Source organism: Acartia tonsa, chromosome 5, assembly GCF_053477335.1.
Source record: "Acartia tonsa isolate MP-2025a chromosome 5, ASM5347733v1, whole genome shotgun sequence".
In the NCBI taxonomy this organism is placed as follows: domain Eukaryota; kingdom Metazoa; phylum Arthropoda; class Copepoda; order Calanoida; family Acartiidae; genus Acartia; species Acartia tonsa.
In genome coordinates, this window is record NC_137264.1 from 8,024,368 (window position 1) to 8,050,321 (window position 25,954).

The 25,954-nt window shown below is 36.0% G+C and overlaps 3 protein-coding genes across 6 annotated transcripts in view; 1 reads left to right on the top strand and 2 right to left on the bottom strand.

The window, feature by feature from the left end:
* The window catches only part of LOC145318658 (uncharacterized), a 142,795-nt gene that overhangs the window by 107,101 nt on the left and 9,740 nt on the right, over positions 1 to 25,954 (top strand). The window contains exons 2-5 of one of the 3 annotated variants that reach the window (XM_080160080.1): positions 24,292 to 24,976; positions 25,192 to 25,310; positions 25,417 to 25,483; positions 25,624 to 25,828. The gene's annotated coding sequence lies outside the window, so the exon portion shown is untranslated. Of the gene's footprint in view, positions 1 to 24,281; positions 24,977 to 25,191; positions 25,311 to 25,416; positions 25,484 to 25,623; positions 25,829 to 25,954 lie in introns of those variants that run through there. The other 2 variants (XM_080160079.1, XR_013879419.1) reach the window with 2 other exon arrangements.
* Positions 9 to 8,754, bottom strand: LOC145318669 (uncharacterized protein C9orf85 homolog). Its single transcript, XM_080160106.1, has 5 exons — positions 8,635 to 8,754; positions 7,691 to 7,792; positions 7,282 to 7,415; positions 3,806 to 3,894; positions 9 to 184 (listed from the first exon to the last, which is right to left on the bottom strand). Exons 1-5 carry the CDS (start codon positions 8,740 to 8,742, stop codon positions 27 to 29), a joined length of 591 nt encoding a protein of 196 aa, XP_080016232.1. The 5' UTR covers positions 8,743 to 8,754; the 3' UTR covers positions 9 to 26.
* The window catches only part of ais (DExD-box helicase 52), a 138,965-nt gene continuing 121,762 nt past the window's right edge, over positions 8,752 to 25,954 (bottom strand). For both annotated transcript variants that reach the window (XM_080160099.1, XM_080160100.1), the window contains exons 12-21: positions 24,173 to 24,240; positions 23,481 to 23,537; positions 14,355 to 14,465; positions 13,647 to 13,741; positions 13,033 to 13,102; positions 12,515 to 12,617; positions 11,405 to 11,512; positions 10,237 to 10,295; positions 9,804 to 9,909; positions 8,752 to 9,032 (exon numbers count right to left, since the gene is read on the bottom strand). In XM_080160099.1, coding sequence (XP_080016225.1) covers positions 8,820 to 9,032; positions 9,804 to 9,909; positions 10,237 to 10,295; positions 11,405 to 11,512; positions 12,515 to 12,617; positions 13,033 to 13,102; positions 13,647 to 13,741; positions 14,355 to 14,465; positions 23,481 to 23,537; positions 24,173 to 24,240 — 990 coding nt within the window. In that variant the 3' untranslated portion in view covers positions 8,752 to 8,819. The remainder of the gene's footprint in view (positions 9,033 to 9,803; positions 9,910 to 10,236; positions 10,296 to 11,404; positions 11,513 to 12,514; positions 12,618 to 13,032; positions 13,103 to 13,646; positions 13,742 to 14,354; positions 14,466 to 23,480; positions 23,538 to 24,172; positions 24,241 to 25,954) is intronic.

Below are 25,954 nucleotides of genomic sequence, written 5' to 3' on the forward strand. Positions count from 1 at the left end.
AAACTATAAAAAAATAATTTGTAAATTTAATCATCTAGATCCTCATTATCACTGTCATCAGAGACGTCGCTGCGCTCATCATCAAATTCATCAAACTCGAAATCATTCTTTGCGTATTTTTCAGTGTACTCTTGCAGTTTATCCTTGATAGCCTCCTGGTTCTCATTCTCTGGGTTTTCACTGTCTGAATATACATTATTATACATTAAATAAGACGTTCAGGGGTAAAGAATGGCCACTTGGGGCTAACAAAACTGGTTTTAGTTTTACAATTTTATATTTTAATGTCAGAGGAAAGCTTTTTATGATACGATGCAAAAGATAAATATTACACATTTTATTTTATTTCAAGTCAATGTCCTTATGATTGAATGTGAACTACAAAATAAAATGACATTTATCGCATCATATTAACAGCTTTCCGCGGATATAAAAATGTACAATCATAAGATTAAAACCAGCTTTGTTAGATCCGATATGCCGAAGGCACGGACTAACAAAACTGATTTTAAATTTTATTATTATAATTGTTATTTGATTATTACTGCTTACAGGTTTACTGGCCCAAGACCCTTCTACAGGTGCTGCCCACCAAATCATCATGAAATCTTATTTTATCATTATGTGCTATTATTGATTATTGCTAATTTATCTATGTTCTGTCAATAAAATAAGATTGACATTTTATCATGTGTTTGTCTATGATTTTATCATTGCAGAATCCTTTGGGGTTTTAAATATGTTCTTACATCTATTTCAGTATCTCCACAATGCCTAGAATATGAGAGAGTTTATGCAGCGCAGCTGCCTTACAATTGCGTAGGTACGCACATTTCCAAATTACCCGTTTCCGGTTATTTTAACAATAGTAGCAGCGCTACAATTGAAAAATATAAGGATTTTCAAGACAAGATCTACGGTAAACTTCCACAATGCATAAACTCTGTTCATTAGGCAAAAATTTCCAAAGATTAAACCCGTAGAGGTTGGTGATACACATTTATATTGTCAAAATTCAAGGAATACTGAAATAAATGAAAATGTTAAGCCCGTAGCTGGCTGGTGTCTGATAAATAATAATCTGTGTGATTATATGATATAAATCTTAGGCTAATATCAGCCGGTGTCGAAAATAATTGTTAGGCTCGTAGCAGCCGGTGTATTTTCATTAAGAAATTAATTTCCAAAATTTGTTAGGCTCGTAGCAGCCGGTGATATTGTAATAGAAATATATGTTATATATAATTAATATATGCTTATGTTTTTGAATACAAATAAACACAATAACCAGTAATAAAATAAATACTTAATTTGTGTGTTATTTCATTGTCATTTTTTTTTAAAGGAAAATATATCCAAAAGTAGCGTCATTACAAAACATTAAAATCTCCAAAAATTACCTAAAAAGCTAACCTTTAATGGGTAGGTTAAATCCTCGCCACATTAAAGAGAAGAATAATTTACAAAACACAACTTTTCGCTTCAATTATAAAGCAAAGAAAAGTACAAAAGCCAAAGAAATATACAATTTTCATAAGGCTAAGTTTTCCGAAAATCACGAAACCTCATTGGTTCAAAATTTTCAAATTCACGAAACCTCATTGGATTCCATAAAAATGTCAGAAGTAAGGGTAACAACAGAAGCTCCTAAGCTTTCTGATTACTCATTACATGCGGATTACAAAGACAATGTGACATTATGGGACATGATCACAGACATTCCCAAAACAAAAAGAGGGGCGATTCTATTAGCGGGTATAAAAAACACTCATGAGCACTTTGGAGAAAACATCCAGAGGCAATTATTTCAAAAATATAGACCCGATGAAATAGGCGCCGCAGAGGATTCTGTACAAAAGATCCTAGAATTTCTTGACGGACACATTGGCAAACCCTCTAAACATCTTAAATTCCAATGTCTGAGAGAAATAGTAGAGTATAAAAGAACGGCCGGACAAGAATTTGCAGAATATGCAAAACACTTTGAATACTTAGTTTCCAAAGCCGAAAATGCAGGGTTGACAACTCTTTCTAGCGATATTAAAGCAGGGTTTCTAATGAATAATGCAAATTTATCTGTGCAACAAATAGAACTACTAAACTCGGTAGTTGACTTATCCGATGATAAAAAGCTATATGATAATGTCAAAACAAAAATGTTTGATATGTTAACAAATGTCTTTGGGCTAAAAAATGAAAATAGCTCCGACAAATTATCAGACGCTTTTATGGCTCAACACGAAGAAGCCTTCCTTTCTTCGCCACGCGTATCAGCATCCGAGGAGACCCAAGGAGAGAGTGCTGGCGCCATTGCCGCTACCGCTGCCGATAGCAATGACAAAGGAGTGGGCGTCCGACGAGTACATGGTGAGGCTCTTAAAGAGCAGGGGGTTATTTAGGGGGAGGAGAACCCGTAGCACATCGAGGCGTGCGCCACCTAGGAGACAGTCCCATAGGACCATCAGCAGGGAACGAGCGGACTCGCTTGTGAGCGGTGCCAGACCTAATGGCGGCCGCAGCCCCAACTCAAATGGGTGCCTGGAGAGACTGCTACATCAGGTGCAGAGAGGTGGGAGAGCCCGGGACCCGTACGTCAGGGAGAGAGAGTGCAGCAGGGTCACCACCAGGATTTCTGCATTGTAATGTGCGCCCCCTAGCATCTTTAGGGTTAATCTTTTCCCCTTGATCATTGTAATTTTGGGCATAGTTGTTTGGGAGAAGTGTCAGGAGGTAGTTAACCTCCGTGTCGAGGTCGAGACGCTAAAGCTCCAACTCGAGATCCAGAAGGACAGACAGGAGGGAGAACAGGAATTAGAACTCAACAAATTACGTTTAGAGAACAAGAAGCTGCGTGAGACTGAGAGGTGGCAGGATGCAGCTTATGATAAGCTTGCACGTGTCAGGGACGCGCTACACTGTGACAATAAGGCCTTGGAGGAAGAGATGGAAAATCTCCGTTTGTCCAAGAAAGAGCGCCGCCAGAAAAAGAAGGAGAAGAAAAGCCGCAAATGAAAATGGAAGTAATATTTGATTATTACTGCTTACAGGTTTACTGGCCCAAGACCCTTCTACAGGTGCTGCCCACCAAATCATCATGAAATCTTAATTCATCATTATGTGCTATTATTGATTATTGCTAATTTATCTATGTTCTATCAATAAAATAAGATTGACATTTTATCATGTGTTTGTCTATGATTTTATCATTGCAGAATCCTTTGGGGTTTTAAATATGTTCTTACATCTATTTCAGTATCTCCACAATGCCTAGAATATGAGAGAGTTTATGCAGCGCAGCTGCCTTACAATTGCGTAGGTACGCACATTTCCAAATTACCCGTTTCCGGTTATTTTAACAATTGTACATTTTTATATTCGAAGCAGGGGTGTATATTCTACATGGAATTCCCGGCTCAGGGGGGGGGGGGGGGGAATTAAAAACTAAAGTGGTTGGAGGGAAAAAAAATGTAAAAATTAAGAAAACTGAAAACATTTTTTCCATTTCCCCCCTTTCCTTGGTGAAAAAAAAACTAAAAAATGTGTGGTAGGAGGGAAAAAATAAATAAAATATAGAGTTCTTTATATATTTTTCCATTTTCCCCCCTACTTGGTGAGAAAAAACTAGGGGGGGAAAAAAATATAAAAAATTTGTCGCCGGGGAAAAAAAATAAATCTTGTGCAGAATATACACCCCTGATTCGAAGAAAATATAACGATACGTTACATGATTATTCAGTATGGCTTAGAACCGGTTCTAATCCAGCGGATACTAATCGGTTTCGAAGCCATACTGGGAAAAACTTACCAAGCTTTAATTTTTCCATATATCTCAGTAAAGTTCTTCTTTTTCTTTCAGGCAAACGTTTCAACTCTGATTTGAATTCTGCATCTTTCCTATAATAAGATATACAGGGCGACCACTCCAAAACAAAAAAAATATAGTATTTTTATAGTATATTTTTTTAATCCATATAGTATATTTTTTAAAACTCATATAGTATGATATAGTATCGGACTTAGAATTATTAAGTAATACATAGTATATACATCATCAATAATAACTCAAAGCATAGCTGTTATCAAAGCAATTTCACATATAAGGGGCTTACTCTATGATTATTAGGCTAGGTATAAATGTGAGACTATAGGTTATTTAGGATAAAAGTTTACTTTTGGTTAGTATTTCACATATATTTAATCATTTTTTGGATAGATCTCAGGTTCAGGTGCTGCAGGCTATCTGGAAGGTGGTTTCTGGACAAGTAAAAAAATTTAAATTTCTGTTTGAAGAGTTAGAGATTAACTTATAAAACAAAATATGCATCTATTTGGATGTTATTAACATAGATAGATTAACATAGATAAAGAAAAAATTAAAATAGGCCTCCAAGTTCTGGTCTTGCAGGCCTCCAGGTCCACTCTGGACAGGTTAGATATTTTTTTATTTGAAGAGTTAGAGGCCAACTAATAAAACAGAATATGCATCTTTTTGAATGCTATTAAATAAAAATATCTGAAGAAAAAATTTAAATTGTTCTCCAAGTTTTGGTCCTGTAGGCCTCCATGTCCACTCTGGACAGGTAAAAAATTCAAATTTCTTATTTGAAGAGTTAGAGGTCAACTTATAAAAAAGAATATGCATCTTTTTGGATTAACATAACATAACTGGAGAAAAAAATTTAAATCGACCTCTAAGTTCTGGTCCTGCAGACTATGGACAGGTAAAAATCAAACTTCCCTCAATTGAACATTTAATGGTATATTTGTTAAACAAAATGAGCTTATATTTGGATGTTCTTTATATATTTGAAGAAAAAAATAAAATTGGCCTTCAGGTTTAGGACCTGCAGGCCTCCAGGTGGACTCTGCACACGAATAAAATAAAATTTTAAATTTAAGGAGTTAGAGGTTTATTAAACAACATAAGCATCTTTATAGATGCTATTTATATATTTAAAGAAAAAATGACAACCGACCTCCAGGTTTTGATGCTGCAGGCCTCCAGGTGGACTCTGGACAGGTAAAAATAAAAATTTCTTATTTATGTAGTTAGAGGTTAGTTTATAAAACACCATAAGCATCTTTTTAGATGTTATTTACATATCTAAAGAAAAAATACAATTGACCTCCAGTTCCAGATGCTCTAGGCTTCCATGTAGACTCTGTCCAGAGAAAACCTGGAGACCTGAACTTGAACTCTTCAAATAAGAAATTTGAGTCTTTTACCTGTTCTGAATGAACCTGAACTTGGATCCCTATATGTTATTGTTAATATTATCCAAGTAATGCATATTACTATATATAAAGTGACCTCTAACTCTTCACATAAAAATTTTATTGTTTATCTGTTCAGAGTGGACCTAAAGGCCTGCAGGACCTGAACTTGGAGGCCGATTTATATAATTTCTTCAGATATGTTAATAAGATCCAAAACAAATACATATTCTGTTTTATAAGTTGACCTCTAACTCTTAAAATAAGAAATTTGATTTTTTACCTGTCCAGAGTGGACCTGGAGGCCTGCAGGGCTTGACCCTGGGGGCTAATTTTCAATTTTTTTCAGATATGTTAATAACATCCAAAAAGATGCCTATTCTGTTTTATAGGTTGACCTCTAACTCTTCAAAAAAAATTTGAATTTATACCAGTCCAGAGTGTTAATTGTTAATAAAATTCTGAAAGATGCATATTCTGTTTAATAAGTTGATCTCTAAATTTAACAATTTTTTTACCTGTCCAGAAACCACATTTTAGCCTGCAGCACCTGAACCTGGAAACTTATCAAAAAAAAATTATTAAATATAAGTGAACTACTACCCAAAAGTAAACTTTTATCCTAAATAAACCTAGTCTCACATTGATACCTAGCCTAATAATCCCGGAGTAAGCGAAAGTGGTAAAACTTCCCCCTCACCCTTAAGTTAATTCTATAAAAAATAAATGATATTTAAATCATAATCACAAACAAAAACATATTTTAAAGGATTTTCTTCGTCTCTTTTTTACTGTACCTAGAGCTTTATGCATTTGTCGTATCACAGTATCTTTTGAGCCCCCCGCAGGGGCTAGAAATGGAGAAGACCTACTGTGAAAATAAGACAAAACGCTCCTTAAGAGGCGTTGTCACAAAACTGACAATATTCGTTCTTTGTTATATAAATGTAATGTTATATAGTATATATAGTTAATTTTTGTCAAGTAAAGGTAATGATATATAGTATATATAGTAAATTTTGGTCATATAGTATGATATAGTATCCAAATTCATCCTATATAGTATAAATAGTATATATAGTATGCAGTGTTCGCCCTGGATATATCAAATTAAAACAAGGATAATAAATGGCAGTATCTATAACAGCGAAGCTCAACAAAGCAGACGGACAAACAAGCATAGCAAAATATAGGGCTGTTTTCAAAAGCAAAGCTTTTCTATTATTAGGGTCGGTCCGTACGTCCGTCTGGAACGGATAGCTTTATTTAGGCATGTGAGAATTGTCCTATCGATTTCAAACTTTGCATGGTGATTCTGGTAGTAGGTATGTATAATTTAGAAAGCGTAGCAACTCTATAATCGCTACCAGAATGTCCGTACTTCCATTTTAAACATGTTGATTTATAACTTTTTAAACAAAATTTTTATGTGTTACAAATATTCGATTGATCTGATTTTTGAAATACTGATACCTAGGACAACAAAGAACGATGTTATAAGCGAAGCATCTCAATAATCAAGACCTAAATATGTAAGCATGTCCATAAACATTATTTTGTATTTAAGCAGCTTTTGAGCTAATTTCAGGGGTGTATATTCTACATGGGATCCCCGGATCAGGGGGGGGGGGGGAAATAATAAATAAGTGGTTGGAGAGAAAAAAATGTATAAATTAAGAAAACTGAAAACATTTTTTCCATTTCCTTCCCTCTTTGGTGAAAAAAAACTAAAAAAATGTGTGGTAGGAGGGAAAAAATAAATAAAATATAGAGTTCTTTAAATATTTTTCCATTTCCCCCCTACTTGGTGAGAAAAAACTAGGGCGGGGGGGGGGGGGATGAAAAAAATTGTCGCTGGGGAAAAAAAATAAATCTTGTGCAGAATATACACCCCTGACTAATTTACTTACAATTTTGTTACGACTTTATACATTTATATTCTGATAATTTAGTTATGACACTCTACAAATGATGATATTCTTTTGTACTACAGTTTCAGAGCTTCACTTTTATGGATGTTTTTACCCTTGTTTTATCAATAAAGAAAAAGAATATATTATGACTAACTTTGCTAATTCTGAATCTGATGGCGGAGGAAGGTTGACAAACTCAGACTGGCTATCTCCACACTTGGAACATCTCTTAGACTTTTCTACGCAGGGAATACAACGAGTGTGGTAGGCATATTTCACTGCTTTTTCCTGAACAAATATTCAGAGTTAGTTAATTTTACAACAATTTTTCGCTCCGCAATGACTCTTATTTGTCTGATTTTTGTGTCGGTAGGTTTTTGCTGATTTTTCAAATATTTTTGTGTTTATGGTCCGATTTAAATTTTTTTCTGGATAATAGTTTCAGCTGATTTTTTTATTCTTTTTTTTTCCCATTTCTCCCTTCCCCCCTACATATATTCAACCCCCCCCCTTAGCAGGGGATCCTATTTAGAATATACACCGCCGCTGTAATTTATATTTACCTTACAATCTAAACAAGTAGCTGGCCTTGTTAAGGTTTTATATTTGCCAAATTGTATCTTCCATTCTATTACTTGGGTACACTTGGGACAACAGTTTATAACCTAAACACATTTATTACATTATTATAAGGGAGGGAGAGGACATTGGGCTGTTTATTACACTAGTCCATAAAGTTTTATAATAACGTTTTATTTCAACTTAGTTAGATTAACAACTTAGGGGACTTTTATTGAATTTTGTTTTTTTTGTAGGTAAGTTGTAAGTAAGATTCTAGTCAAATGCGCTTATTAAGTCAAAAAGTTTTTAAATATACGTTGAATTATACTATGCATTTGGTCAATAATAAGAACAGTTAAACTTAATAATCGCATTTGACAGGAAGCTCACAATTTTACGGAATATTGCGAAAGCTACTGTTCCCCTGATTGTACAAACGTTTTCACTACTAATTGTAATCTACAGAAGGTCTAATTTTATGTGTCATCATTAGAAAGGTTCATCAATTTGCAAAGATTTTATGATATGACTTTTAAATAGAAAAAAATTAAGATAAACGGCACAATGAAACAAAAAAAAGAATTTAGAAAAAAGTTAGTTAGTAGCATAGGCATCAATTCGACTAAAACAATATATGGGGAATGGGTTAAATAACTATGTCCCCAATCTCTGCCTACTTTCAATAGGATCTTTAAATATCAACCAATAGCAACGTAAATATTACCACAGCCAAGTCGCTACGAAAGACTGCAAACTATTGAGCCTAACTCAAAATTAGGGTTGGGCCGGATATCCGGCAATATAATCTTTTATATTATACTGCAAAATTCCTACTTTTAAATTTTAAATGGCTGTAATTTTCTTATTTTTATTTTATAAACCAACCGGATATCCGGTATCCGGACAAAAAGATATCCAGCCCAACCTTACTCAAAATATACATCACCTGCATAGCCGCTAACATTTTTGCTTTAGGGTCTGTCCTCCATTTATCAAACTTATATGCTTCCCTGTTCTGATACTTTTGACCAGGTTTACCCCTAGACTTATTCATTATTAAAAATCTGAAATTAACAAAATTTGAGGGTTGATACAAAAAAAATATACATTACTCAAGCATAACGAAAAAAATTATTCCTCCTCTATTTTCTTCTTTTTAAGCTTTTTCTTGACAACTTCGTTTTTCTTAAATTGGTTGCCGATTTTATCTTTCTTTGCGGGTTTACTGATTTTGGACGATTTCATTTTTCTTTCGATTAACGGCTTTTCTGAATTTTCTGGATTTTGGATTTCTTTTCTTTTCGGGATACCGGTTCCTTTTGCTTTCTTTTTCTTCTTCAAAGCCTAAAAATGATTTAGCTATTTATATTTTTACTAGCAGATAGAGGCCTCTACAGGCATTTTATGAGGGGGGCATTTAGAGTTAAAAGAAAAAGTAAAATAAAAATTAATTTGGTTTTTTTGGGAGGGGGGGGGGGGGGGGGATTTTTTTTCTAGGGGCGATTTCTCTTGGGAAGGAGGTGGTACCTTCTTTCAAAATAGTTATAAACTAAACCAGGACCAATATCGGGCTTACCCCAACTGTGCCAAAGTATCGCATTCAAGTTGGCGTAAACACCCTAATGACTCTTTTTTTGTATTTCGGCGCTTACACAATAAGAACCTTTTAAAGCAATTATAAATCCACCCGTCCCACGCCCTTCTTTATTATCAAATCTAATTAAAATTATTACTTTAGGTTACATTATGTTAGGATATAGTGGGTACTAGGTAGCCCCGAAGGTTGAAAACACTGCATGCATAGACGACGCAGGGGTTGGACATAAGAAAAAAAAACTACTTTCCCCCCTTATCCTGTTGTATGAGGTAGTAAGGCTTTTTTTGTCTGTAGCTTAATATTTCGATAACTACTGAACCGATTAGCTTCTCCATTTTATGGAAGCTTCTTATAGATCCCTGAATGGTTTTAGGCTATTCAATTTTATATCTAAGTTTGGTTTTAGGCTAGTTACCAACTTTCCATACTCCTTTGAATACAGAGCTCATAGATGCTAGGAGCGCAGCTCAGTCGCTAGTTTTGAATACAATTTAAAATTAAGGGTATTTAAAACCTACCTCAATCTTGGCTTTTTTCTCGTTTTCTTTTGCTATTTCATTTTTAACTCTCATAGACACTGGTTGGCGGTTTGGTGCTTTGTTTTTCAATTTTTTCTTTGCATCCCTAAACAAAATCGTGAAATTCCTGGCGTGATTTTACAAAAGCAAAAAGAATACTTTATGTATTTGAATGAGAAAGTGGACAATGGGCTGATATGACACTAGTCCCGAAAGTTTTATAATTATGATTTCTTATTCGATGGTATTTTTGGGGTAATTTTATTGAATTTTTATAGGCTGGTTTATTTAGTTGAGTGTCCACACATTTTAACCACTAATTGTAATATATAGAAGGAATAGTTAAGTGTATCATTATCGGCCATTGTCTTATCTTTTTAGATCCCTGATCTATATATATAAGAAATCATAATGTGTATATAGTATTACTTACTTTGATGCCTTCAGCTTGAGAATGAAGTCAGGTACATCACATCCAGAATTTTTCATTACCTGAAATTAAAATCACTGATTCAGGGAAGTTTAGATATTTATCGCAACGAATTATAGACAGCCTTCCGCGGACATTTGATGAAAATTTTAAGAATGAAACAAGTTTTGTTAGAACCGAGGGGCTAAAGGCACGAGCTAACAAAATTGGTATTAATTTTATGATTTTTATTCTTATTTTTATAAAAAAAAAAATGTCTGTAATACGATGCTATACATGATTTTTTTAGTATGGCTAAGGACCGGTTTACAAAATATGTATAAGTAATAAGAGATATAAGTTTTCCGGAATTTTAATGTAGGGAGTAGATTTGAAATCTGCATCAAATTTTAAGGATTTTTTATAAAATTTGTTTTTTGTAAAATTCTTTATCTAAAAGCGAAAATACATTTTAAGTTAATTAATTTTGACCAATAGGATAGGTGGATTTTAAACTACCTGCGCTCTAATTGGTTGAATGATGAACGACATCCAATCAGAGCGCAGATTTTTAAAATCCACCAATCACGGATGCCAAAATTAATTAACTTAATTTGTATTTCCGCTTTTAGATAAAGAATTATACAAAAAACGAATTTTATAAAAAATCCTTAAAATGTGATGCAGATTTCAAATCTACTCCCTACATTACAATTCCGGAAAACTTATATCTCTTAATAAGTAAGGCACAAATACAAATAAATAAAATCATAGAGGGACAAACTGACAAAGCGAGCAAAAAAACAAATATTCAATCGTCATAAAACACCATCGTTTTTGATGTCCCGAGGGACATACAAATGACGAGAAAGCAATAAACAAAAATTGAATTACTAGAAGAAGTGAAAACTATTAGTAGGCAGGGATCTAAAGGGATGAGACAATGGCTGATAAATTAATGTACATCTTCAATGAGATATACAAAATTAGCCCATTTGTTGATTACAATTGGCGATAAAACGTTTGGACACTCCACTTAATGAACCAGGCAATTAAAATTCAATAGAAGTTTTTTAGCCAACGAATAAGAAAACGTTATTATAAAACATTGGGGACTAGTGTAATAAACACTAAACAGCACATTGTCCCCAATCTCTCTGCATAAAAAGTCCAAGATGTAAATGTAACTAACCTGAGCAATACTCCTGAGCAAAGGTTTATCCTCTTCTGTGAAATAAGTAATAGCTTTGCCCGGCCTCCCTGCACGACCTGTTCGGCCAATTCGGTGAATATAACTCACCTAAAATTAAAGATTTCATTGTAGGGATCCAAAGGGATAAGACAATGGACGATAAATATATGTACTTCGGCAGATTACAATTAGTGGTTGAAACTAGGGTTGGCAATCCAAATCCGGAATCCGCCCAATTTTTAGCGAATTTTGGAATCCGAATCCGAACCTGGAATCCGTTTTTAATAGCGGATTCGGATTCATAATTGGTAGGCGTCTTGAGATTTTTCTTTCAACTCCGCCTCTATATATAATATCTTTTAAAATCTGGTTCGATTCTTGTAAGAACACCAAGAACATTAATTTTTAGGTCATATGTAGCACTTAAATTTTTAATTAAAAAAAAAGCCTTTTAAAATATTGCTAGAATCCGGAATCCGCCTTTTTTTAGGACAGATTCTTTAGTTGAAACGTTTGTACATTTTTGTTAATAAATCAACCTGTCAAAAAATATTGAAGTCCCTAAAGTTGTTAAGGTAACGAAAAAGAAAACATAGTTATAAACATTGAGATAGTGTTACAAACAGCCTAATGTCCTCGAAGTCCCTGAAAGGACCATAAAATTACGTTTTCTGTTGATTACAGTTATTGATTTGTAAGCCCACAAATTAGAGAACATAATTATAAAACTTTGGGGATAAGTTAGTATGATTTACAATACCGTGTCTGCATATTAGTAACGTGTCGGCTTGCTGTCAGGTAGAGTCTTTACCACACCGCGTCATACTAGAGACGTAAAAAAATGGAACATCCTGCTGTTTTGTCAGGCGCGTGACACAAATAGTAAGAGTAGGGGGAATACCTTGACCAACAAACAGGAGCAACTCATTACCATGCACAGCTATAACTTTCAGACATAGGTCGTGCAATCTAAGGGTTGTTTGTCTTTACGGCGAATGGACGCTTTACACCAAAATTGTTTGTTTCAAGGTGCGCGGAGAGGTCTAGAACCCAAAGCGACAACAAGTCCCCTAGAGATCATCATATATTGTTGCTACTAGGAATACTTACAGCAGAAGGTGGGAAGTCATAGTTGACGACGAGACTGACCCCTTTGAAGTCAATACCTCTACCCATCAGTTCTGTACAGATCAACACCCAAATTCCTCCAGATCTAAACAGAATATTTGAGATGAAAAGTTGATAATTACTAGAAAGTGAGAGGTCTTAAGGAATAAGGCAATGGGGAATAAATTAATGAACATTGCACATCCCCATTGGTGTTAAACAAAATCATCCCTTCCATAGATCAAAATTGTTGGTTATAAGGTTTTGACACTATCATTTTTGTTACTAACCAATCACAATTCAATAAAAGTACCCAAAGTATCAGAGCCTGTATTTCAAGTCTTTGGGTACCAGCGTAATTTACAGTCCCATATCCCCTCACTCCCAGGGAAAGTGTAGTTTTCACAAGAGAGAAAAATTATATAGAAATCCATAGAGATAAATGGAATTAAGACAAAATTATTCAAAGATAAGAATTAATAGTGTGAACAAAAATGTTTTAAAAATATTTTACAAGTTACCTGAATGCTCTGACAGTATTTTCTCTCTGTAATTGAGAGCGGTCAGAGTGTATAACATCTACATGGATACCTAAATTTACATAATTTATAATTCAAACAAGAATAGTTTTCATGAAAACTGAGGACTTTTTGAACTGAAATCATAAGGTTTTTGTCTTTTTAAGGATGACCGACAGCAAATGTATAAAGCAGATCCGTAGAAATATTAGGAATCATGACTAGAAATTTCAGCTGTCTATCTAAAATTATAATAGCAATTGAGAAAATGACAGTTCTCCTACAATAAATAAGTAAACGCCTTTCTACATTTAGGCAATGTCCAACAATAAAATAAAAGAATAAATGAGGAATAAGCTTAGGACAGGACTCTGTCGCCAATTTCATTGTATTGTGTCTTTGAAACCAGCCACGATAGTCGGAATTATAGACACAATCGAGTCCCTACAAAAGAAACAAAAAGCTATTAGCTAGCAGACGAAAAAGGTCTCTGCCTTGGGGCAGATAGTTATCAGGTTTATAAATCTATACTCCAACTGTAATGGAAAACAATGATCCTTAATGGGGAGTTTACATCATTTTATGTTGCAAAAAGAAAAGAAAAAGAAAATAATTACCATCATATAATAGTTCTCTAAACAATTCCTGAGCTCTCTCCTTGGACTGGACAAATACTAGAACAGGCGGAGTTATGCCTTTCTGCACCAGTTCTCTGAAAATAAACAAATCTTACATCAGATTAATATCAAATACCCAATAACAATTCTTAACAGGGCAGTTACTTTAGAAACCCGCGACCCGTGGCTCAAAACATAGCGCATCCACTCGTCTGGCCGGATACCAGATATTCGGTCGGATAACTGGCCAACGACGGATATCTGGCAAATTATCGGATATCCGGTTTCCAAATATTTGCAATATTTGATATCAGGCCGGATATTTAACCGGATATCCGGCTTAACCCTAGTCATAACTAAAGACGTTAAAAATGATTCCTACTGCTGGTAAGTCAGGTGCGCGACATGAATAGTTATAGTAGGGTGAATGCCAAGGCCAATAAACAGGCGCAGTTAAGACGTGAAATCAAAATGTTGGTTGTCAGTTGGATGTTACTTAACCTATTATCTTTATATTGCATCCCATTACAAGCGGACAATTTTCTGGATTCTCTAGATTATCACTTAAAAATCGAAAGAGGATCCTGCACTTACGAGGTAAGGAAAATGATCTTTTTAATCTAATTTGAGTTATTTTATTTCTTTAAATATAAATAATATGCCTATCTTCAGATTTAAAGAAAAAAATAAGATTTAAGAATTCCTGACCTGAATGCCACAAGCTTTCCATATTCACTTCCACAGTATTGTAGCTTCTGTTCAATTGTGTCTGTAGCTGCCTGTAGGGCGCCCACTCGGACACTTACAGCATTATCAAAACTAAAAATAAAATCCTATAAAATAAAGTAGTAAGTTTTGTCCGTAGCAAAGGATCTCGTTAACCGCTGAACCTATATGGTGACAAGAAATCAGTTCCCTATAAAATGATTTCTTTATTATTACAGATGGCGAGTCCTGGTACGAGGTTCTACCATATCGAGAGCCCACATTTTATTATTGTAATTTATATTAAATATATGATCATGTCAATTATCCTCGTCTATGAAAATATATGACTTAACAATTGATCCTTGTTATCATTGCAGATATTCAGTGTTCATAATAGTTAAGGCTTTGAAGTTTGATCTGTACAATCTATTTTCAGTATAGCTATAAAAATGAGAGTGTACAGCTACCGTACGTGTGTGTGTAGACAGGCCACGTGTCATTAGGTACTATTACTAAAGTTACCTGTTTTATTGGCCCTTGGCCAATTTTATCAATGCTAGCATGAGCGTAGCTTAATTTTTTTTCAAAAAACAAGAGATCTACGGCCACTGGCAGTCAACACACATAAGTACAAGTAGTACACATCTCAGGACAGCATTTATAATTGCAAATTTAGCCTTCCAAGGCAGTGTAAAGAATCTAAATCCTGCAAGGTGGATTCTATAAAGCTATAGTGTAAGAAAATAGGAAACTAACAACCGCGCAAGGTTGGTTCTATAAAGCTTAGCCTTCATAAATCATACTATTCAAAGTAAAGGATTTTAAAGGAAGGTGGTGTATATTGCTTTAATCAAACGAAGCTTTAACGGTGAGACAAAATGGCACAGGCAACAGAGTTAAAGATAGGATTGGAGATTCCAAGATTGAACGACTTCGACAGTTATGACGCATATAAAGACGTTGTAGAGCTATGGAAAGTCACAACAGACCATCCAAAGAAAAAGCTCGGTGCATATCTTGTAACAGGGTTGCCAAATAAAAGTAAAGCGTTTGGAAATAACATCCAAGAGGGATTATTTGCCAAGCATAGACCCTCAGAACTCGCTAATGACGAGTCGGGGTATGATAAAGTAATAAAATACCTGGATAGTATTTTAAGCAAAACTCCATTATCACAAAGTATTGAGGCCTTTGCAAAGGTACATTTTTTTAGGCGTAAATCTGGTCAAAAGATTGCGGAGTATATACGGGAGTTTGACATCGCGTGTAATAAATGCAAAAATAAAAATGTAGCCATAGATCAAACACAAAAGACTTTCATCCTGTTGCTCGGTGCATCCCTTGAGAATCATCAGTACGAGATGCTCAAGGGATACATGGACGACTGTGATGAAAGTGAGATCTATGAAAAGGTAAAAGAAAGAATGATGTTTGTTCTCACAAATTCATTAGGTGAAGTATGCGGCCAAGGTAAGGTTGAGTCCCAGCCGCTGGACGAAGCTTTTTTTACAGAACATGAAGAAGCCTTTGCTGCTTGGCAAGCAAAGAAAAACCAATACAAAGGTAAGCAAGGACAATCGTATCCAAGTAGCAATAGATATAATAACAATCATTCCAATGGTTTTCAAAACTATAAAGGCAATTCTAGCAATAATAATAATAATAACTCAAAGTACAAAAATGATAGTGATCAAAACCCAAAAGATAAAATGGGGAGAGTGTTAAAATGTAGAGAGTGTGGGTCATACAAACACTTACAAAAACAATGTCCCTATTACAAGAAAAGGAAGGGAGATCAGCAAGCATACATGATGCAAGGGGAAACTTCCGACAGGGGCTCAGTAACGGAAGGGGAGAGCGACGAATATGAAGACGCTCAGGACAACGTACAAAAAGTTCTTTTTACAAATGATAAAGCAGAATTAAGCAGATTCACCGCAGAATCGCTTAACTGTGCCGCACTTGATACGTGCTGTACAAGTTCCGTAAGTGGGGATAAATGGATGCAAATTTATCTCAAGGCTATTCCTAAGCATTTACAAAAGAAAATTAAAGGTCCTTTCTCAACCGGCACGGAATTTACATTTGGTAATAATCAGTCCTTAAAATCAGGAAAAGCTTATACAATTCCGATTGTAGTTGCAGGTGATATTCATGAAATCACTGTAGACATTATCCCAAGTGATATTCCATTGCTACTCTCCAAGTCTCACATGAAGCAGTTAGGTATTGCGTTAGACATGGCTAATGATACTGCCACTGCTAATGGTAAACCTCTCAAGGTTAACACAACATCGGCCGGACATTTCATTGTAAACCTACTTGGTGAAAATGATAATGATGACACCATTCTACTTGCCGAATGTATGAATATAGACTTGACTGAAGAGTCTATTGATAAAGTACACAAACTTCTTGATAAGCTGCATAAGCAACTAGGGCACAGGCCCCGCAAGGTTTTTATAGATTTTTTAAAATCCGCTGATCAATTCAATGATTCCTTTTTACCCATTATTGATAAGATTATAGATGGTTGTGAAGGTTGCCTCCTGCGCAAAAGGAGCCCTGACAGACCAGCAGTAGCATTGAATCCTGCTAATGATTTCAATGATATTGTTGCTATGGATCTTAAAATATTCCACGGTAAATACATACTATACATGGTTGATTGTTTTACTAGATACACTCTAGGCACTGTAATCCCGTCCAAGGAGCCACAGGTAGTGATCAAAGCTATTATCAGGCTTTGGATCAGAATCTTTGGCAAGCCCAAACAATTTTGGTTTGACAATGGTGGAGAATTTAGTAACACCATGATGATGGAGGTGTGCAGCAAGCTTGATATTAAGATACACACAACAGGGAGTTCAAGTCCCTGGCAGAATGGATATGGTGAGAAACATCACTATGTTGTTGACACTATTCTGGAGCAGAATCTGAGAGACTATCCAGAACTTGGTCTAGAAACCAGCTTAGCCTGGGCATGCTATGCCAAGAATATCCTTTCTAACATATATGGCTTTTCTCCATATGAGCTTGTTTTTGGAAGAAAACCTCACATGATTGATATCCTAGAGGCTCCTCCTACAGCTCAAGAAGTCCGCACCCATTGTCAAGTGTTTGAGGAAAACATGAATGCTATGATAGCAGCTAAAGCAGCCTTTATAAAGGCACAGAACTGTGAGAAGCTAAAACTAGCTCTCAGATCAAAGATCAGAACTGTTGATCACATTTATCATCCTGGTGACTATGTATATTATCGCCGTGAGAAGGATGACAGATGGCTTGGTCCAGGTAAAGTCATGTGGCAAGATAACAAAGTTATCATGGTCAGACACGGCGGCTACTGTACAAGAGTCAGCGCCAACAGACTCTTACCTGTCAAGGAAGAGCTTAGAAGGAAGATTGAAGCTGGTGAGATTGCTGGAGCAGACATTGAAAGGGAAGCACTAAATCCCAACGATGACAGCAACAATCAAGCTGTCACCAATGACACTGCCAGAATCACAAGACAAAACAACATTGTCCAAAATGTTGAAGTTGACAATGATGTCCCAGTGGACAATGATACCACTAAAAATCAGCAAAACCCAACTGCTGAACACTCAGCAGCTGACAACAACGCTGATCAAGATATTCTAAATCAAGCTGATGATCATGAAATCTTTCATGAGGCCCAAAATGAGTCAACTACAAGTAATGACCAGCAACCACAAACACTGAGAAAAGAAGCAAGCAAAACAAAAGCTGCCAAAGCCAAGAATCAAGCAAACACTCTTGTATTTAAAACACAAGAAAAAGTGCTGCTAAAAATCAATGATGAATGGAAACCAGCTCTAATCATGAACAGAGCAGGCAAAGCCACCTGTAAAGCCAGCAATACTTGGTACAATGTTGAACTTGACTCTGGAGAAAAATTCTCAACTGACATGGCTCAGCAAGAGTTCAAGAGGATCAACGAAGAGCATCAGATAATGCTCACTATCAGCCAAGAACTCCTGGCAGTGCTAGTCCCACAAGACAGGCACAAATCTGATGAATGTATGCAAGCTAAATACAATGAGCTAGAAAAGCTGAAAGAATTCAACACATACAAAGTTGTTGAAGACAAAGGTCAGGAAAGGATTACAACCACCTGGGTCCTTACTGAAAAAGGCACAGAAACAAGAGCTAGGTTGACAGCTAGAGGTTTCCAAGAAACAGAGGATATTCCCAAAGACTCGCCAACACTACACAAATCATCACTAAGACTTGTGTTAACACTAGCTACAGCTTTAGGATGGATGATCCAAACAACTGACATTCGTTCAGCCTTCCTACAAGGCAATGATCTTGATAGAATTGTTTATGTTAAACCTCCCAAAGAAGCCAACATGAATGGTTTCTTATGGTTACTGAACAAGTGCCTATATGGCTTGAAAGATGCCAGCAAACAATGGTATGGCAAGGTTGAAAACAGGCTCTTAAAGCTCGGTTTTAAGAAATCTGTTGATGACTATGGTCTATTCTATCTGGTCAAAGATGGAGTTTTACAAGGCATCATAGGCCTACATGTGGATGATTTTATTCACGCTGGTACAGATTTTTTTAACAAAGTCATTATGCCCAAAGTACTGTCAATTTTCAAAGTTGGCAAGTCAGAACAAAGCATTTTTATGTATACCGGTTTTCAATTAAACCAAGAAAGAAATGCTATCACTCTTGACCAAAAAGCATACGTTGAAAGAGTCAAGATTCCAACCATTGAGGCCAAAAGGTTAACAGAACTTGATAGTGAACTAACAGAAGAAGAGCTTACCACTCTGAGACAAATGGTTGGCTCTCTTAACTGGACAGTCAGGAGTACAAGACCTGATCTAGCCTTCGAGCTGATTAATCTCTCCACAAAATTCAAAGGTGGAAAAGTAGCAGATCTCAAAGCAGCCAAGAAAACACTACTCAGGCTGAAAGATGAAGCTTGTGTTAAGCTGCCAAGCATAAAGTTAGAGACAGCTGAACTGTTTCTATACACAGATGCTTCACATGGCAATCTAAACGAAGCTAAAGATAGCACTGGAGCCTATATCATTTTTTTGGTAGATCCAGCTGCAGGCAAAGCTGCTGCTCTTGATTGGAAATCTAACAAAATCAAGAGAGTTGTCAACTCCACCCTAGGAGCTGAAGCACTTAGCTTATACAATGGTTTAGATGCTGCAATTGCTACTAGAAAGTTGCTACAAGACATGACTGGTGGTAAGTATGAGTTTAAACTCAGGGCCATTATAGACAACAAGGACACCTACGATGCCATTCACTCCAGCACAAATGTAGGAGAAAGGCGTCTCCGTCGAGAAATAGCTGCCATTCAACAATGCCTAAAAGATGGAGAAGTCAACAGCATCATTTGGGTGAAAGGAGAACATCAGTTAAGTGATGTTCTTACCAAGAAAGGAGCAGATGGAAACAAACTGCTAACTGTATTACAGACAGGTTTCATAAGCTCCGAGAGCTTGCAAGTCATTAGACGCAGCTACTAAACTTTTCAAAGTTTAGAAATAACAAATTTTGTAAATAAATCAATTTATCATATCGTTCTATTCAATTATTATGTGCATTAAAAGATAAGAATATAATACCACAATATTATAATATTACTCCCAAATATCCTTACACCAAAGTCGTCATACTAAAAAGCGGCAGAAAGTTTTAGACGCGGCATTCCCCGGTCTCTGCGCTCACTCCATGAGCCGCACGTTTAGTTCATTTTTAATTTCTGATTGGTCAACACGATACACACAAATTTACTTTAAAACAAAAATATGTGCTATTCATCAGTTCGTTTACGTTCTACAATCCCTACAAAGCTTTTTATCAGCCATTCCAAGCCTACAAACGTAAGTTTTATTTTTAAAATTACTCAATATTTTCAAAATTTCAATAGTAATTTTTTTCTCAAAAAACGCGTACTCAAACATTTTGATAAGGAAAAACGATTATGTCCAAAAATTTTCGTTTTCTCTCTTATTTTTCTTACTAGAAAAATCACAACACAAAGTGACAAATGAAATTTTACAAATAATGCTAGTTTATAATTGTTTATTATGTGCTTCGCAAGTTTTTTTTTGATTATATCATCTCCAAAATTTCATCGTATTTCTTTATGAACATGAAATAGAGCATTTCATACAAAAATGCGTGTTTATAAAAATATAATTAAAGTTTTTCAAAAACTCAGGTCTCTTTACATAGATATTTAAAGAAATAGTTCTTCAAAAATAATTATATCTGTTCAATGATAAACGACGTCGTTTTCTTTATATAAAAAGAAAAGAAAAATTAATATTTAAAAACCCGAACTTTATAAATGTTTTCTTTGTGCTCAAACAAAAGTTTTTTTTACTGCCAAGTTTAAGTTTCATCTCTAGAAAACGCTTATTCGAAATATCACAAATTTTTTTCGCCTATCTTTCTACAAAAGTTCTCAAATAGCTATCTAAACTTGATTTCTTTCTCTCTAGAATTTTTATACAAACATCTAAAACCTACAAATTTTTTAGATGTCTGAGGACAAGTCAGCAGCCCCGTCTGGAGAAGCCCCACAGGACTCAATGCAGATTGAACCATATCTGCCCGAGTTATATGTGGTTGCGGACATGCCTCGCCCAGCGGAAAGTGTGCTTGAAGAGAAGCATGGTGTCACCTGGTACAACCTGGGAGGTTGCACTCTAGCCGAGCTTGAAACCCGCATCAGCCTGCTCTTGGACTCCACCACCCCTGTCCACGTAGTTTCAGTGGCGCACCAACAACACTTGGTTGACAACTTGTCGGAGGAGGTCTTCCAAACGGTGATCAACATGCACGAGAAGGCTGTAAAAAGCCAAATCCACAAGTTTAGCTGCGGCAGTTGTGTTTTCACACCAGATCTCTATGCCCACTGGCAAGAGTTTGCCCTGTTCAACAAGAAGCTTCGCCAGCTAGCGATAGACTACTCAACACAGCCCCTGTACTGCCACAAACCGTTGCTGGAGCGCCAGCGGAACCACTCCGTCATGTGCGTGAACCCCACGTTATACGTGGAGTTCCTGGCAGGCTCCAGCATGGGGCTTACCCTCACCCGTGACGGCCAGAAGAAGTTTGTCAGTCCTATAGTGAAACATTTGATGATAGGCATGAAGTGCACAAATCCCCTGGTAGCCCGCAACGACCCGGCGTCCCTAACCCCAACGCCTCCTGGATGCACAGTCAAATTTCTCAGGTCGCAGTCTGTCGTGGAGTATATGAGAAACTGTGGGCTTTTTGTTGCCACCAACCCGAAGAAAGGCGCCAGATCCCTGTCCAGGCCAAGAGTGTCAGAGCCGAAGCGCCGCCGTCACCTCCCAGAGCCACCAGCACGCCGTCCCCCTGCTGTCCTTCCTCCAGGTATGATCCCTGTGAGAGTTTCAAGCAGCTCCGGCAGCGGCAGTGGAGTGAGCAGTGGTGAGCCGCGAGCATCCGGCAGCAGCAGATCCTCGAGGTCCAGTGCTGAATCCATGCCATCCGGCAGTGGCAGGTATTCCCGAGCCAGCGGCAGCTCTCTGTCATCAGCAGGTGCCCGTTCCAGCAGTGAGTCGAGCACAGCTGCGATTGCGGTGGAGAGGCGGGCGAATGATCTGCTGGATACCATCTTCCTGAATGCCCTCAACGACCCCAGCAGCGAGGACAACCCTGCAAGCATGTCAGGTGATCAAACGGAACGTTTTCACGCCATGTGGAACGCTTACGGCCGTTTGGCAACGCAGAACTTCGCACAGAAGAATGAGATCCGCGAGCTTAACCTGCAGTTGATCGAGCTTCAGCGTTTTAAACTTAAAACGTTGAATCAAAAGCCGGTAAAACTGGAGAAGGAATTAGATTCCTACAAATACCATCTGTCCAGGTCCGAGCACGAGGTGCGCATGGTTAGGAAGCAGTTGTCCACGGAGAAGAGCGAGTGCAACAGAATCATCCAGGATTATTATGACATGCGCCAGGCCCGTGATGATCTCAAGAAAGAGCTGGACGAGCTTCGTGACAGCCGTGCAGAGTTGGCCCGTCTCTACGATAACCTGGTGGAGGACACCAACGAGAAATCCACGGAGAAAAAGAAAAAGAAGGGTAAAGCCAGAAAACAAGAAAACTAGAGAAATAGTATTAGTGACAAGAAATCAGTTCCCTATAAAATGATTTCTTTATTATTACAGATGGCGAGTCCTGGTACGAGGTTCTACCATATCGAGAGCCCACATTTTATTATTGTAATTTATATTAAATATATGATCATGTCAATTATCCTCGTCTATGAAAATATATGACTTAACAATTGATCCTTGTTATCATTGCAGATATTCAGTGTTCATAATAGTTAAGGCTTTGAAGTTTGATCTGTACAATCTATTTTCAGTATAGCTATAAAAATGAGAGTGTACAGCTACCGTACGTGTGTGTGTAGACAGGCCACGTGTCATTAGGTACTATTACTAAAGTTACCTGTTTTATTGGCCCTTGGCCAATTTTATCATATGGTTCTCCTTTACAGTTAATCTTCTTATACATAGGTACAAGTAAGGTTCTTAACTATTTTGTGGGAGGTTATATCTACCCTCCCAATAAATAATGATCCTCCCCTTAAAAAAAAAAAATTCTTATTTGAACACAAATTGAAATTGGGGGTGGATTGACTTTTCCCCTTCCCTTTAAGTGCCCCTAGAGGCTTCTTATTAAGTTTCTTATTGAACTAAATATCAATATAAGTTACCAAACAATTTTGATTTTTATACATAATTGTTCCTTAATAAAACCAAAGGTTGATTTTTTAGGATTATAATTCCTCGAATATATTGAAACAAACAAGGATGACAACATCCATAAAAGCAAACTTCTGAAATGGTAGGACAAACGAACATTAACACTTGATTAAAAAACCAAAATGGAAGTACGGACTTTATGGTAACGATTATAAAGCTACTACGCTTACTAAATTGTACCTAACTGTTAAAGAAATCATCATGCAAATTTTAATATCAATAGGATAATTCTGAAATGTCTAAATTAACTAAAAGAACTAACTGAGAGACGTTCGGACCCTAATCATATGTAGAAAAGCTTCGCTTTCAACAAAAAAAAGCTCACTTTAACTTGCACCAATCCTTTACTTCTTCTCCCAAAGTAGCAGAAAACATTCCACGCCTGAAATATATCAAAATTAGAAGACTTAGATTTTTCCAGATAGAGGAATAACCAACAAGCACAATAAATATAAGTAGCGTTTAACAGACAACCAACTCTTTGATTGCCCGCCTTTTGTCTGTAAGTCCTAACTATACATAGAAATGAATTATAGCTGTTTGAAAGCCAAGGAATTCCCCCTACTCTTCCTATTGTAATTATTAAATGTAGGTATAGTTATTTATCGTATTGAATTGTTGAAACATTTCCGAGGACATAAAAAAAATTATAAGATTAAAACTGGTATTATTATAATGATTTTAAATTTTTTATTCGTACAAAATCAAATTTTATACATGATTTTTCAGGCTGAGAACCGGTTCCAATCCAGCGGATATTAATCGGAGTCATGCTGGAACCCGAAACAAAGCAGCTGCCCTATCATTTCATGCCGTGGGTTATAATAAATGCAAGGAGGAGGGTGGGGACATAGGGCTGTTTAAGACAATATTCCCCAATTCTTTGGCTTAACAACCACTGGGACAACCACTAATTGTAAACTACGGGAGGGTAAATTTTATGTGTCTCTATTGGGGATGTTTATCAATTTATCGGCCATAGTCTTATCCCTTTAGATCCCTGTAATAAATGCCTACTTGATATTAGGTCCACTGCATGCTTTGTATATGGTGGCTAACTGCTCCCTGAAACCTGTATCTCCAGCCTTAATAATAAATATATCAAATTTTTGACTAATTGTTTGTTTTATATTTAGAAGGAATCCAGTCAAATCACCCCACGAAGACTGAGAGAAGGCTTCCATAACAAGGCCAAAGTTTAGTAATTTAAAATATGTTAAAGTAAATTCACGCAACCTATTTCTTCACCATAGAGAAAAAAAATATGTATCGGAAATAATGCTAATTACTTACAAAACTTAAATTTATATTAAATTGTAATTGTTTAATGCAAAAGCCATTTTTATTTTCAAATTCATTTTTAGCAAAGAATGTTTAATTTTGTAAAAATAATATGAAATATTATCCAATCTATGTATGTGATTAATCTATGACGCGCAAGCGTTCAAATCTCTATATTCGTTGTATCAGTCTAACGTCAGCCATCTTAATATAAGCAAGGAAAAATAGTCTATCTAAAAGTTTAAAGAAAATTGTTATTTTTTGGTACAAAATACACATTTAAATCAATTCAAAGCATTTATAAAATTAATTTGAGCTTTTTACCTCCAAGTTTATTAGTTTTTAACAACTTATTTTGTTTCTTTTAAGCAAAAATTGGTTAAATTTACTATCGTTAAAACTGTATTATATATATATGTAAAAAGTGATAAAGAAACCTATATCTACATCAAATAATATGGGCTAATCCATTTCAGAAAGTGCTAACGAGTGAAAAAGTTCTCAAAATGTAATAATAAATTGTCTCTGCTGAGATACAAGGTAAAACAAATATTAAAAATAGTCAATTCATTCACCCAGCGAAGCCGTATATGCAAAGATTTCATTTAAACCAAAGTTGAAGATATAAATCTATTGAGTTCACTGCCCCTATCTAATTGTAAAGAACCAATAAATGAGTACCGTAACGGCCTCCAAGTTAACTTTAAAAGCATTGTAGTCCATTAAAAGTTTGGGCTTAATTTGATATTATTAAGGCCTGGAATTAGCTGAGCCTGTTGAGAGTGGATCTGCCCTCTTTTTATCTCTAGTGGAGAAGCTTGTTGGTGCCCCTCGTGACGGATCAGAGGGAAAGCTTGAGCACAAAGAACCATAGGTAAAATGTTGTTGATTGAATAACTACCTAATGAAATTTGGAATCAAAGTTATAGTGTAGATTGCTGCCTATCCAAATATCACCTAATTATGGTTTTTCGTTGCAGGATTCACCAAGTGGAACAAAGAACTTGGAACCAATAGCGAAAAAGGAGATCCTTCGCTAAAATTAAGGTACAGAATACTCACCTTTATATTAATTCCTTCAAATTAATTAGAAAGCCTCAAAGTCAAAGCTTAAAAACACAGAGTTACCCTTGATTATCTATAAATGGTGCTCCTTCTAACATAAAGTATATGATTGATGTTTTTAGACTGAAATTCTGCCACTGTAACACCGATTCATATGGAGTTATCCTCAAATCTGGCTTGTGGTCTGAAGTATTAAGTCCTTGACTGCCGTGGAATTGTTCTGTATTGATTGCTGCTGTGGATATTTGCTGGTGGTTATGTTGATGAGATGATCTGATAAGCCTGTAGTTCTGGAAATTATTAAGTGGAAAGAGCTGGATTCGAGAAGTAAGTTTTACATTCTTTGACTAATGAACCATTGGATTGTTTTATTGAAATGCACTATTCTGAAAAGCCCGAAATCAAAATAAAAGACTTTTAAAAGAAACTAAGAAAGCAATGCAATTTTTAGTA

Excerpts from the sequence above, each read along its gene's own strand:
- LOC145318669 (XM_080160106.1), bottom strand. The coding sequence starts at position 8,742 with ATGAATAAGTCTAGGGGTAAACCTGGTCAAAAGTATCAGAACAGGGAA. Across the intron at positions 7,793-8,634 it reads AAATGTTAGCGGCTATGCAG|GTTATAAACTGTTGTCCCAA; the intron begins GTGATGTATATT and ends AAATGTGTTTAG. Across the intron at positions 7,416-7,690 it reads CTACTTGTTTAGATTGTAAG|GAAAAAGCAGTGAAATATGC; the intron begins GTAAATATAAAT and ends ATATTTGTTCAG.